At 31.2% G+C, this 15,411-nt stretch overlaps 2 protein-coding genes across 4 annotated transcripts; both read left to right on the forward strand.

Annotated features, from left to right (window-relative positions):
* Positions 1 to 4,730: 4,730 nt before the first annotated feature.
* Positions 4,731 to 7,234, forward strand: LOC8279050 (cell division control protein 45 homolog). Its single transcript, XM_002532701.3, has one exon. It carries the CDS (start codon positions 5,264 to 5,266, stop codon positions 7,049 to 7,051), a length of 1,788 nt encoding a protein of 595 aa, XP_002532747.1. The 5' UTR covers positions 4,731 to 5,263; the 3' UTR covers positions 7,052 to 7,234.
* Positions 7,235 to 8,440: 1,206 nt separating this feature from the next.
* On the forward strand, positions 8,441 to 11,382 carry LOC8279049 (E3 ubiquitin-protein ligase RNF4). 3 transcript variants are annotated; one of them, XM_015727592.3, is made up of 6 exons: positions 8,441 to 8,702; positions 9,353 to 9,639; positions 9,736 to 9,823; positions 9,987 to 10,099; positions 10,471 to 10,725; positions 11,103 to 11,382. In XM_015727592.3, the coding sequence occupies exons 2-5, from the start codon at positions 9,397 to 9,399 to the stop codon at positions 10,699 to 10,701; spliced, it is 675 nt and encodes a 224-aa protein (XP_015583078.1). In that variant the 5' UTR covers positions 8,441 to 8,702; positions 9,353 to 9,396; the 3' UTR covers positions 10,702 to 10,725; positions 11,103 to 11,382. The 3 variants fall into 3 exon arrangements, with proteins under 3 accessions (XP_015583078.1, XP_002532746.1, XP_015583077.1); XM_002532700.4 differs by having other exon boundaries at positions 8,445 to 8,702; positions 9,390 to 9,639; positions 11,100 to 11,382; XM_015727591.3 differs by having other exon boundaries at positions 8,446 to 8,702; positions 11,100 to 11,382.
* The last annotated feature ends 4,029 nt before the right edge of the window (positions 11,383 to 15,411 follow it).

Below are 15,411 nucleotides of genomic sequence, written 5' to 3' on the forward strand. Positions count from 1 at the left end.
TTTAATTAAATATTTTATTGATAAATTATATATATTTTATTTACAAATTCATTTTTTATTCATATATTATAGTTAAATTTATTATACTTTATATAATAATTATATATTGTTGCAACAACATTTTTCGACGACCCACGCGCAAACTATCCTCACAATTCCTATAAGCACAAGGACACTTTGATTTGGCACTATCATGTCGCCGGATGCTACACCGTAGGCTTAAGTTTTTCTCCAGCACTCACAACAAGCAAGACTTTCAGCACCTCAAGCAAATATGATGGCCACGAGAGCCCGTAGATGGAAGCATCTGTGGACAATGAGAATCGCGAATAAAGTTAAAATGTTTCTATGGAAAGCATTATCAAATGCTCTACCTATAGGAGCATTAATGAACCAAAGAGTAGGTGCGGATGGGGAATGTCAATTTCTCAGCATATATGGCGCCGGTCACCATTAGGTATCATAGCTTCAACTTTTCACATGGATACAGTTTCTTTAGCTTGGGATAAACTTAGCCAGATCATACAGAAAGAAAGCAACGAAGACTCAACAATCAACGTGATGGTATGCACATTGTGGAATACATGGAAAGCAAGGAATATGAGGTTGTTTCAAAATAAATGGCTATCTGAAGAAGAGATTATTGTAGCAACAGAAAAAAGGAAATACTCCATTTCAAATAAGCAACAAGAGAAGAAGGATTGACAATCATTAGACACATCCCAAATCTGCATACTCATCAACATATCCAACAAGATTGGATTAAAATTAATTTTGATGTTGCAAGCAGAAGCCAAAGACATAAAGAGAGCGTGGGATTCATTGCTAGAAATGCAAATGAGGAAATCATTCAGTCTGGCTCAAGAATATATATATTGGCATTTCAGATCATTCATTCTAGAAAGTTTGGCTTTAAGAGATAGCATGGAATGTGTATCAAAACTCTCATAGCCAGAAATGATATTTCTAAGAGATGCATTAAGAGTTATTCAAACAGCAGCAACAAGCATTATTTTTAATGATATCCAGGAGTTGGTGAAGCTATTTTCAATGGTTAAATTTTCCTAAGAAAATCAGATGTTCGAATCTTCATCTGCACATTATTTCGAGTATGTAGATGCGCGTAGTTTGTTGATCGAACTCCGACGGTTGGAGGAGAGTAAATTGGCTTAGCAGGCGTCTAGAGTTATGCTTTCGAATATGTGTCTAGAGAGAATTAGCTGAAAATTAAGTAGAGTTATGCTTTCGAATATATGTCGAGAGAGAATTAACTGAAAATTAAGTGAAGGTATAATCGGTTGATGCTTGCACAGCGCAGGTGAGTGAATAAATTTATAACATTGTACTTTCTAGTAATATATTATTTATAATTATATTTCTATAGATAGTTGAAATATTTAAATGTATTTCTAAACTTTATTATTTTTCAGAGAAATTAGGAACAATGAGTGGTAATTTAGTTTTTTATCTTATAAATGAATATGAATTTATATAGCTGGATAAATGGGCATACACTCATTTATGAGATTGCACCTTAAATGTTGGGTGTAATCAGAATATACCATCTTTAGGACATCGCTTAGTATACACATCGCTTTTAGCGTATATGCTAGGTGGTGTCTTTTGGGAGCTTATTGTTTGCATACATATTGTTAGTTATTTGCATTTCGAGATCTGTACAGTTGAGACGTATGAGCACCTAAAGTTACTAGAGATTAGTATGATACATATATGAGCGTATATTAATTTTTATTGAATTATTTATTTTATTTTATGTTATTTTTCCTCGCATGATATTATATTCTAAATGATTTGCCGATGCTTTCCGAGATAAGTTGAGAATATGTGTTTTTGTTGACTTTAAATGAGAAGAAGAATTTTAGTTGTACATTCGGAAGAGATTCTTTATCTATTCAGATTTATAAAATTTCACTTATCCGGCTAGATTTACTGAATAAATATTTATATTTAGAAAATCTATAGTATTATTTCCAGCTAAAAAGTACTAAAAGATAATATAGTAATATACATGTTTTTTTTCAATCCTTGTTTGTTCTTATTTGTTATATGTTTATCCTCTCATTGAGTTTTACTCACCCTTATTGTCCCCACTAGTATTATGCAGGATGTTAAAAGTTAGATTAGATCAGAAGCCGATAAGCCAAGCAGTTAGAGCTTTGGGTTGCTAGACTCCATAATCTGAAAAAATAAAGATTAAGAATTAAAAATTTGATAGTTAGGTCCAGTTCAGATATGGCCGTTACATGATGTGGTTTAAGAAAAAACTTAAATGACTTTAATATCTTCTTATTAAAATATATTTTTTAAAGTGTTTGTAGGTAGAAATTATAAAATTTTGTAAAACTATATAATCTTCATACTTTTTTCTATAAATTAATAAATAAAAAATCATTTAAAAAGAAAAAAAAAAGGTTATAGATGGATGCAAATTTTAAATTTAAACGAGTAAAAATAATAAATAAAAGTAATTAAACTATAGAAAAAAAAGAATAAAAATATTTTTAATGAATTCAAATTAGTAAATAAAGAAAAATAAAAAATAGATATATCAAATGAATAACTAAATTTAAAATAAGATTGAAATATAGCAAGAAATGACCATATACAAGTAAAAAAAATTAATTAATTAATTAAAATAATAACAAAAGAAATATATATAAAAATTTAAATTTAAGTAGTTGTTATTATTACAACTGTAACTTAAAAGAGAAAATAATCACCCTTTATAAATTAATATTTATAAAAAAGTGACAAATGCCGTGTTTTAGTAATCTTATATTCGCAAGCTGTGGTTAAATTATTATTTTTGTTTTAATTTATATATATATATAAAATAAACATTTAAACTCTATTTTTGTAATTTAAACACTTTAAATTTTATATTTAATTTATCAAATATATGAATTCTATTTTTTATAATATTAAAATATCTGACACTTATATATAGATAATTTTTTATTTTAAATAATAATATATAATTTTTTTTATTTTTTAGAATATTAGCAATGTATTTTAATATTGATTCCAATAACCTCCTACTGAAATTGTCATGCCTTTAATTTTATGTGATAAAAAACAAATAAATTGCATCAATATTAGAGTTGTTAACTCATTCTTAAATGCTTTATAGAGATTTTTCTCTTATTATTTTAGTTTAATAAATCATATAAATTTAAAATTTGAAATATTTTCAATTATTTTACCAAATGAAAAAAGAAAAAGATAAATAATAGGTTTGATTATTAGATTTTCTTCTGAATTTTAACTAGGATGATTAAAATATTAAAAGAAATTATTTTTAAATTATTTATTTATTTAAACTATGTTATTTTTTATTATAAAATGGATTAACAACTCTAAGACTAACTTAACTCATTTTTCTTTAGTTATTCTTACTGAAATTATAGCCATCTTAAAAAAGTTTGGCTCATAATTTAAAGGGGCATTTAACATTCAAGTTGTGAAATTTTTTTTGTTAAAAAATTTTTCTTTCAAAAATTTTAAAGTTATTTTTGAAAATAAAAATAACTTTTCTAAGAAAATGCTTTCAAAGAAAATTTTATAAAGAATAAATGAATCAATTACTTAAATTAAAAAATTAAACTTATCTTTTTAAAATGCAACAATAATTATAAATATACCATTATCAGTAATTTGCTATTAAATTTATGTTAGAGTGATATAATATCACGATATTCAATGCATTTTTATTTTTATTTTATTAACATTTGTGTTTGGTTAAATTCATAAGATTTATAAAATCTATTTATAAATTTTAAATTTTATAAATGTTGATTGGAGTGAAAGTTATATTGCATTTGGTTGAAATATAGTTTATAAAATTTATTTATAAATTTAAATTCTATATGTTTTAGTTAAAATAAAAATTAAATTTAAAATTCTATATAATTAAATTGATGGAATTGATTGTAGCTCAATTAAATTTTAGCAGGATATGTAGAATTCTAAATAAATTTCAAATCAATAAGTAAATAATTTTATAACATCAGAAAATCTCTTTTTATTTTATTTTATTTTTTTATATATTTTTTAGATAAAATAATTTTTAAATAAAATTTATTCAAAATATAAAGTTAAATTAAAACTCTATATAAGTAAATTTGTACATTTTTTATTATAATTAAGCTAAATCATAATAAAATATAAGTAAAATTTATGAAAATATTATATTAACAGGTTAATATATTTTATAATATAAAATATTCTTTAATTTATTATTATTTTTCACTTATATTTTTTTCTAAAATGAATAAAATCAAACAAGCGTCCTGTAAGTATTGGTCAAACAATCACACCGGATAAAAAGAAGAAAGCAAACCTGAAGTTTTGGGCCTAAGTTGAGTTCACTCCTTATTGGACCTGCCCTGGTCATTTATTACGTGTATACAAATTTTTTTATTATATTTATTATACAATAATCTTTTGTCTTATTTTAGGAATCAATCAAACAAAAAGTGAGATCTAGAAAACAAACAGTCTTAATTTAAGCTAGACCAAACCTCCAATATAAACCATCGGATCAGCATACTTCTTCGATCATCAACACTCGTTAGCACTACAACAAATCTACAGGAGCAAAAGGCCGAATTATAATGGAGCCGGGTACACTTAATTGTAATCTTAGATCAAGCCAGCGTCGTAGAAATAAAACGTAGCGCCAAAACTTGGCGGTCAGTCAAAAATTTTAAAAATTTCAGAAAAACTATAACGCCTAATTCAAAACCAAAACTAAAATTGTTATCCTTTTGACTTAGAAGATAAAAATAAAAAGAAGAAATTATAGATTCCTCTGTCTCTCTCTCGCTAAAGATCTGGGTTTCTAGAGTTTAGAGCTGAATCATTTGAAATGAAATGGAAGATTTCTCATTTTCTCCTCAAAATCTCAGGTACTAATTTTCATTGGGTTTTTCTTTTTCGGACTCCATTTAGCTTACTATTCAGTTGGGCAAATTCACAAACAGTTCTTGTGTAATCTTTTTGCTAATATTGGCGCTCTCTCCCTCTCTCTCCTAATCTTTGGGCAAATTAACTGATTATATCACATTCGAACTCTGTACCATGTTCAATTTTCAATCTCTTTCTTTGTCTAAAAGTGTTATCCGCTTTTCCATGTGTACTTAATTGAGCAATTAGGGCACACCAGTCCACTAAATAACTCTAAATTTTTAGCATTTGAGATTAGTAAGTAGCAGTATTTGTTTGTTTAGCGAATTGGGTTATTATGGTGAGGGAGCAAAGAGTCGAGTCATTTTACAGTCGGCTTCGTGAATCAGTGTCAGCTTCATCACTCTCACCATTACTTATATTCCCTTCAACTTCTGATGTAGACTCATTATGTGCACTCAAAATTATATTTCATATCCTTGAATCTGATTCTGTTCGTTATGCTTGTTATCCCGTGTCTTCCTTTCAAGAAATTCATAAATATGCGGGTCCTGATTTGAGTTCACAAAATTCAACTGATCCCATTTCAATTCTATTAATAAATTGGGGTTGTCAGCGTGATTTAAGGAGGCTACTTAATTTAGGTACTAAAGCCCGTGTTTTTGTTATTGATTGTCACCGGCCCATCCACTTGCATAATTTGAGTGATCAAAATGAGAGTGTGATTGTGCTTTATTCTAATGACGATGAGCATCAAGCTGATTTAGCTTATGATTTTGATGTGTCGGCTTTGGCTAATGCTAGCGAGTTAAATAGTGATGATGAGGGTGGTGATGAGAGCGATGATAGCGAGGAGGACAGTGAGAGTGAGGTAGAAGAGGATGGGAGTGGGGGTTCTAGGAAGCGAAGGAGGGTGTCAAAAGAGAATGAAGATGACCCAGTTCGGCTATTTAGGAAATTAAAGAGGGAATATTATCATATGGGTACTTTCCATGGCAAGCCATCTGGGTGTTTGATGTATGATTTGTCACATTCATTGAGGAAGAATACAACTGAGTTGCTTTGGTTGGCTTGTGTTTCGCTAACTGATCAGTTCGTTCATGAGAGGTTAACTGATGAGAGGTACCAGGCTGGGGTTATGGAGCTTGAACAGCATATTAACAGTTCAGGGAATTTGGAGGCTGTTTCTATGGTAACTCTTAAAGATGGAACAAAGATTAGAGCTCCTGAATCATCAAGGATTGCATATGAAGATGAACCAAGACTTATGTTGTTAAGGGAGTGGAATTTGTTTGATTCAATGTTGTGTTCTTCATATATTGCTACTAAATTGAAGACATGGAGTGACAATGGAATGAAGAAGCTAAAGCTTCTCCTTGCAAGAATGGGATTTGCGCTTGTGGATTGCCAGCAGAAGTTTCAGTACATGAATCTTGAAGTGAAGCGAAAGATGAAAGATGAGTTTGAACGGTTTTTACCCGAATATGGGCTTACTGATTTTTACTACAGGAGTTTTTTGAGGTTACACGGGTATAGCTCCAAGGTTTCTGCAGCGGATGTGGTCTATGGGGTTACTGCATTGCTCGAGTCATTTGTGAGCTCTGATGGCTCCTGTGCTTCTAAGCAGTTTGGGGTGGCATATGATGCACTCTCCTTGAGTAATCTTGATAAGTTGAAAGCTGGAATGCAACAAGCAATCAAGGTACAGCGGTCAATTCTTAGACAAGGAAGTGCAGCAATTACAAAACCTGGTTCTATCAGAAGCGGACGAAAATTCAGATGGGTAAAGCTTGAGGATTCAGTGGACACAAAGCTGTTGGGATACCCACAGGCTTTGACTAAATTCTGCTATTTTGTTATGGATGCCTTGAGAGAGAAAGGAGCTAGAGCAAAGCCCTTACTTTGTGCATGCTTATCACAGGAGCCAAACAAGATGTTGATTGTTGGAGTCTGTGGAAAGCCTCGACTTGGGGCAGTTCAAGGAAATGCCTTCGGGATTGCATTCAGAAATGCAGCTGAGGAGATTGGAGCTGAGTTCTTTCATGAGTTATTTGAATCTTCATGGATTGTTTTAGATAAAGGTGCAGTTAATAGTTTTATGGTCAAATTAACCGAGAAGCTCTAATGGAGAACTTCGTCTACTGTCTAGATACATCTGCTCTTTTCTTTTCTTTTAAATTATCCTGCTCATTCCCTACAAAATTGGTTGAGCCGTTCTCAGGGAAGGGCATACGTTTGTGCCTTAGAAATTTTTCTTTTCATGTTTGAAATGATTCATAAATACAAAGTCTAATTTGACTTCTGTCAATCAAGAATCTTTAATTGTCTCTTCCTCAAAAAGTCTCTTATTGCTATCAAGGCAATAGCAATTGCTGGGTATAAAAGTCTGACATAAGTTGCTTTTTCCTTTAGTTCAATGTCAAATGCTATGTGTCTTCTATAATCCCTGACATACTATAGTAGTCAAATGTGAACATTTGATGATTCTTGAGTTAAATGTTTACCTCTATGTTTTTCTTAATGATTATATCCTAGTTGCATTGGAAGAACTGAGAATCTGATGACTAGTGTCTTCTTTGTTAAAGATAAGACACAATTGCTTTTCTTTTGTAGATCGTTGTGTGGAAATTACTACGTGATATCCTTCCTCTGCAAGTTATGTAGGCCAAAGATGTCTGCTATATCTTAAGAGTGCGATTATCGTGACAGAAAGCAGCCATTCTATTTATACCTTTTAGAATTCTATAATATTTTATACTCATTTCATTTAATAGACTTAATTACTAATTAAATTATTAATTTTATATTTTTTAATAATTTTATTTAATTATTTTAAAAATTTAAAATAAATACATATATTTTTATTTTATTTTTAAAAATATTTTCTAAAATTTTTATAATAAAAAGATATGATAAATTAATTATATTTACTAATATAAAAGTTAATGAGTCATTAGAAAATTTATTACATCTAAATATAAAATATTTAAAAAAATACATATATGTGAAACTTTTTATAGTTTTATGATTAAATCTATAATAATTATTTTTTAATAAATATAATGGACTTTTTTTATTGTATTTTTATTGTAAGATTTTAAAAATTATCATTAATTTTTTTAAATAAATTAAAAAATATATATCTATTTTAAAATTTTAAAATAATTAAATAAATTTATAAAAAATATAAATTTTATAATTTAATTTATAATCAGTTTCATTTAATGAACTAAAACTGGTACAAGTTGTTTCTCTATTATTTCAATAATATCATTTAAAATATTAGAAAGTGGGACCACATAAGGCGCATTCAATTAAAAATTGTTTTGAAATTAATAAAAGGTTATGGCAAGTTCAAAAACAAAATTACTTATAGAAAAAACAAAATAAATGCTGAAAGAAAAAGACAAAATTACAAAAGTAACCCGCGTGAGGCTAAAGATGAAGCAAAACATCGTGATAAGCAGGAGGTGCATATGCAAAGAAAAAAAACGTAACGCCTGACGAAGAGTGCCACGTGGATGTAGTTGATAACTCACCGACCCGCGCGTCACAGAGAAATAACTCGGAAATTTTTCATTTCGTTCGGAGAATGGCGACAGTCTACTCTCTTCGTCCTTATGTCTTGTCTCTCCTATTAAAACCCTAGAATTAGATTGATTCAAATTCAATTATCTCAAATAGCATGTCTTATTGAGTCTGTCTCATCATTCTATTTTCTTCCTTTTCTTATCTATTACCTGATCGGTTGGATTTTTCTTGGTCTTCAATCGAAGGTTTGATTTTTAACTTCCAACTTTCAGTTTTTTCTGTCGATCAAATTACACTTCATCGATGATTGACCTTTTGATCGGAGATATTAAATAAAGATTGTACCTTTGGTTGTTTTTACTGGAATTGGTTTTGTGTTTGTGCCTTGTGGCTTTGTTTGATTAAAGATTTGAAATCATCGTTGATCGGAGTGGTAAATTCGAGTTTGTATGGAATTGATTGAATTGATGACGAATTTAAGTGAAAAGTTTGAACTTTTGAAGTTGAAAGCCTTAAAGATTGCAACTTTGAGTGTTTTTGACTGATGGGTTTTGAACAAAGCCATTACTTTTCTGCTTAATTGGGAATGGACCTCTTGGTTTTCGATTGCTCATTTACTACTTGATTTTTTATTTCTCTTTTCCTGATTTAATAGCATTTTTTTTAAGGCAAAGGTTAAAGTTTCCAAAAAGTATTTTTTTAATAAAATCCTGTTTGTGTCAAATTGGCAATCTCCATTGTTGCTTGTTGATCTATTTTGGGATTCAGTTTTAATAATTTAGAATTATTGTTATTGTTTTTAGAAAAAGAAGAAGAAAAGAAAGATAAATAATTGGTTGAATACATTAGAAAAAGTTCCTATTCTTTTTCCTCTCAATTAATGGTTGCATTTTAGGTTTGTAAGGCTTAAGAATCTGATACGAAGATTACAGATAGAGCATGAGCACTCAGACTCAAGGGGTGAGAGGGCCTCCCTTGAGGGGATATAGGAGAAGGAAGACAATGCTGGACTTAAATGTGCCTCCAAGTGAAAGCAGGGACCAGGAAGGTACTTCATCTCAGGATGCACACCGAGGAGGGCAAACAACCCAACAAGGGCAGCAGTCTGTACCATTGACTACAATTGATGTTGAGGCACTTGAGGATGATGTTGTTGAATCGTCCCCAAGGGCTTTTGCTGAAGTATGCTCTCGCACAATCAATTTGTATTTTCTCATGGGAGTCATCATAGCTGTTATTGTTAATGAACATTCTTTGTTTTGTATAATTTTATGCTAGGCTAAGAACAATGCCCAAAGAAATAACCTTCAAAGGAACCATGCTCAAAGAACTCGCGGGAGTACTGTCATAGTGGATGTAGATTCAGGTATTGTATACATTTGAATTTGCCTCATTTATCGTCTATTTCATTGCTGTTATATGGCATCTTGTGCTATTGTGTTGGATGCTTGTGCAGTGACATTGGTTGGCAGATGTTTTTTCATTCTAGCTGTTCTGTCAACTGAAGTGTGTATGTTGCACATTTGCAGGACGAACAACTAGGTTGACATATGCTCAAAACAAGCGTAGAAGAGTTTCATCAAACCAAACGATTATCAATTGTGATCATTATGTAAATTTGGAAAGCAGTAGCAGCTCTATGGTAATGCCTGAAACCCTTTATTCTACATTCGTGTTTTCTATGCCTATCTGCCTATTATTATTTTTATTGTCTTCCCTGTGGTGTTTGACATCAATTATCTGTTGCTATAGATGTAAAATTATGCTTAATGCTGCTAGGTTTGTTGATCGGTTTCAGTGACTCTAATTGGTTTGTAATCTATGTATTTTGTGTTGCCACCTCTGTATTCATAAAAGCTATTGCACATATTTTTTGTTTGGAAAACTTAAACATGCTGAAATCAAATATGAGGTAATATGTGATTAATTGGTTTATGATTGTTTTCATGCAACCTGAGACTTACTTTTGCATTCGTGGAAGGCATGAAGCTTACTGTTATTGGTTATTGGCAGAGAGATAATATCCAACCACGACCACCTCCACCACCAAAGGAGCCAACTTTCAACTGTCCAATTTGCATGGGTCCATTTATCGAGGAAACATCAACAAAATGTGGGCATATTTTCTGTAAGGCTTGCATCAAGACTGCAATTGGAGTTCAGTCGAAATGTCCTACATGTAGGAAAAGAGTCACCATTAAAGAACTCATTAGGGTGTTCCTTCCAGCAACCAGTGCATTATGATGCTCATGACCTGTTGCTCTTTATGTAAGTTTCTTTGAGTGCTTTGTTATCTGTGGCACTGGTTTGAAAATGAGTATTACCTGCAGTAATTTTTTTGATGTTTAGAATATGTTTACAAACATAAATATCCATGCAATCCTCATCTTAGCCCTGTGGATTTTGAAAAGGAAATCTTTTAAGTAAGTTCTCCAAGGTAAATTAATGGAATATGAGACTGGAGAAATTATTGCATGATCAATTATAATATTTTACCTTTTCTTCTTTCATTAATGAAGCTTTTACTATTGGAACTCCTATAAGAAACAATTGCATACTTGATGTGAGTAGACATATTTTCAATTATTTTTTTTATTTGTATCAGATCGTCAATAAATCGATTTGTACTCTTTTTTGTGCAGCAGGTTTGATAGAAACAGCTCGGATATGGCGGAATGGGGATGGAACAATTGCTGTAGCATGTTGGTGGATTCTTTTCTTTTTGCTTCATATGTGGACTTCATCTAACATGTGCAGTTCAATTATATGCTTGAAGGCAATAGTGGATTTTGTTTATGGGTCAAATTTATGTCAATTGGTTGATGTGCTGGACTATCATCTGTTCTGTTTGTTGTTAGCTAAGTTATATAGCAATCAGATGACAAAATAGTTCTATGAAATTAAGGGTTCAGTAGTTTATGTTAAGTTAGTAGCCTATTCGTGATGATAAGTAATTAATAACTATAAGTATTTGTATGAAAGAGGTAGGATACTGGGTGTTGTCCATAATAATCAACTAGGTTCCTCCTTAGCTTCATTTTACAACGTTACTTAAGTCTTAAATTTTCAAGTTAGATGTGTCATGTGACATTTAGTGATGAAGTCCATGCATCACCTTCATCTTCAGTAAATTTATATTAGGTAGTCAAATTTGTATACGCATGTCCTGGCTTGTAATCTCATCTCTGTTATTATGTGAAACTTGAAGCAATAAAGCCTGTTAAAGTTCTTTAAATATGAAGATGATGAAGATGAAGTTCTTGTGATGACTTATCTTCGTGAGTGCAGTGTAGGGATTTACTGCAAGGCAATCGTTCAATTAGGTGAAACGAGTACACCTGCAGGCTTGGTGCCTTCCTAGCAAATGGCGAATCTTGCCAATTGGGTTGTGGGATGGTAACTTTAGGTTCGCGACACTTGGTTTCCTTCTTTGGTGTTTTTAAACACTGAAAGATTGTGTGTTGCTTTGCAGATCATTTTGTCAACCTACGTATTCTAAGTAGCAATTACAAAGCATTAGACAGGCTGGATATGAACCTTAGACATACCTAACCCGCATAAGGTTTATTATTTATTTGTCTAGATTACCTTCGGTTGCTGTTCCAGAGGCGGTGCAGTCACAGGGCTTAGCCTCTGGCATCATTACGGGAAGGAATGGCCTTCTTTTTAGTTCCATAGCCTGCTTTAATCTTGCCCAAATGCCCCAAGCAGCATCCAAACCCTGGCGACCTTTTAATGACGATCCTAAAAGTTCCTAACGACCAAACCAAGAAGAGGTGCAAGGGCAAGACTAAACAGATTATGAGGATGAGGAACTTCATCGTTTGTTGATGGCACATTTCTTGCTGCTTCCCCAACAAGAGGTGCTGTAAGCAAGAAATCCTTAATGAACTTGAACTCCTCTCCGTTGTATATAAATTGGACAGAGCTTCTTACTCTTGTTAGAAGAAGTCCCCATTTTATAGTGCGCCCAAGTGGTAGCTGTAGAATGAGGTTACCTGTTACCGCTTGCTTTCTCAGGAGTGAGATTGATTAGTGTATGCATTGGCAGCCTGACCATTTTAGGGAGAATAATTTGGTGGTTCGTAGTGGATTATGATAAAAATCTCCTTGCTGTATGGATCTTTCTTATAGTGGTCATTGAAGTTGCTAAGGATGTACGGTGAGCTCATTGATGAAGCTTTTGAGTTTTCACTTAGGAACAAGTATCACAAGAGTGCTTATTGAACTAGTGTTTGGGCTTGGAATTGGATTATAACTAGACTTGTGTAAATTGAACTGGGCTTAGGAACAAAGGAGTAGTTGGGGAGTTTTCGTAGAAAATGTAAAAAATAAAATTAATTCATATTATCTTTTAATTTTCTTAAAACTTATTAGAACCGGTCGGAAACTATTACGGTGAATCAGAGTGGCTGGTTTTAAACCGGTGTAGAACGGCCTAAGAACCATGAATCAATAATTTTAAACTAGAGTTGCCGACTCATGAACTGGCCAAGCGTAGGTTGGGTATATGTCATATCGATGTCACGTTTTGATTAATTTTTTCATTATTATTTGTTTGCGCAGCCTTTTTATGCCTATCTCATTTGAAAAGCTGAATCTAAAAGGCCCCATAATCGATAGGGTTAAATCCATAAAGCCCAAAATCTAATCCCACGACCTTCGATCCGCGCATATGACCCACGAGTCAGATTTATGATACAGGAACTCGGATGTTTTTTTGTTCAATATAAGCAAACACGTGGAAGTTGCGTTTAAGGAAATCACAAAAGGGCAAAGGCTATGAAATTTGTTAATTGGTTGAGAGATTTATGAGAAGTAAGCGAGATTTTTATGGAAGAATTTAATGGAAGCGAAGCACCGTAATGATATAAACAATTATCAATGAATTTTTGTTACTTTCCTTAGCTCATGCCCGAATAAGTTTAATTTTAATTATTTTAATAAGTAGATTTATAATTTCTATTTAAAATTTAAATAAATTTAAATTTTAACTAAATTTAATAAAATTGATGGCAACAGTATTATTGATGGTTTAGTAAAATCGATGACGATAGTGAAATAGAGACAATAATTATTAATTTTTATTTTTTGAAAAAATATAAAATTTTAATTTAAATATTAAAAGCTAATATTTATTTTCATTTTATTTAACTAATTCAAATAATGAATATGATAGATATATTTATATATTTTTTTAAAATTTAGATCTATTTAGCTCTTAAATATAAGCTATAGGCCTATTTTTATTAAAATAATTGATATTAAATTTATTTAGCCATGAGTTACAAGTTCAGGGAGCTATTTCACCTTTTATCCCAAGAAAATGCTAGTTAAGTTTATCTATGAAATTCGTGGATTATTACAAACGGACAACTTGACTATTTTGAATACTACTTTTTTAATTCATTCGAACTCCCGGCCGCTACTATAATTTTATCAATTTATTTTTTAATAATGACTTATTTGAATGAGTTCTACTCCTTGTCTCTTCTCTTTAAAATAAATTATTAACTTCAACTTAAATACTTTATGTGGTTCTTCGTATTGCTTTATCATTGCTTTTATCAAGAATTTTAATCGGGTTGAGTTCGAGAAATTCTTTTAAAATCATTAAAATAAATTTAATTTGAAAAGTTACATATTAAATTTACCAATTCACAATTTTATTAAAATTAAATAAAAAATATATTGCTAAAGCGCTGAGTTGATGCCATTGAGTTAACTTCATCTTTTGATATTTACTTTCTTGTTGATAAATTTACAAGTAGTTGCCATGCACGGGAATTGAAAGACCAAAATAGTTCATCGTCTTCCTCGCTCTTTAATTGCCAAAGTTTAAGAAAAAAAATAAAAAAAATTCCTGTATCAATACATATAACCATTAGCAGCTATCATATTTCATTTTATTCTCTATAATTTGAACTTTATCTTCAAAGTTCCAATTTTCTTTTTTCTTTTTGTATTTAATTGTACCTTATATGAATAATTTGATGATTTGTTAACGTTGCTGTTAACTTGTTTTCCACATAATGTACTTAAAAGACCCTATTCCTACTCATGGATTTATCTAGAATTTGACTATAAAAAGAAAAAGTTAGGATTAAAAGCTAACAACTTTCTCGAAGATGAGAAGGAATTGAAGGCTGCTAGAAGTTAGATTTGGAGAAAGACATAATTAGGGTTAAAAGTTCACTGCTAATAGAGAAAATGAGTGAGAAAGGGAATACTTTGATTTAATTAACACAAAACTCGCTTTTACTTTAACTAGATCACATCGTTGGCTGCTAGCAAGTTGTTGTAACTCTAAACGCATCAATGGCAATTCAAGACATGCGCAAAATGAATGTTATGGTAAGGAGCAAGTAAGTATAGAAATGAAAGTAATTGATGTCCAGAGACTAAATGAAAAGAACTCGTATAGTGCAAGAAGGAAACAATTAAATTCCAAGTTAAAAACTCGAGAGAATCAGTTTAGTGTTTCAAAATCTGGTATCAAAGAGAAGATTACCAGGAAAAATCCAGCAGTGTTGGATTAAAGCATGGTTAAGAGGTTCTGAAGATGAAAATGGAATATGAATGGGACCAAAGTCCATGAATCTGAACCCACTTTAAAGAGAAAGGTAGAGGGGTGGGATTCAAGGCAAGCTAATGGAGAGAGAGAGAGAGAGAGAGAGAGAGAGAGAGAGAGAGAGCACTAACCCGTTTGATTTGGAATGGGCTCCATAACACTTTGTAAAAGGATCTTTAGGGGCAGCGGGACCATGTGCCTCATCGCTTATGGCTCATGTGTCTAGAAGACTCAGTCTGGACGGATATTTTTTTTGATATCTAATCCAATTAAATTTTAATAGAATATATTTGAATTATAATAAATAAATTTAGAATAAATTTAAAATTTGATTTTACTATTCGTATCGGGTTTGGATTTGAATCCACGAATACTCGTTATCC

The sequence above is a fragment of the Ricinus communis genome, chromosome 7 (genome assembly GCF_019578655.1).
Source record: "Ricinus communis isolate WT05 ecotype wild-type chromosome 7, ASM1957865v1, whole genome shotgun sequence".
NCBI classification, from domain to species: Eukaryota; Viridiplantae; Streptophyta; class Magnoliopsida; order Malpighiales; family Euphorbiaceae; genus Ricinus; species Ricinus communis.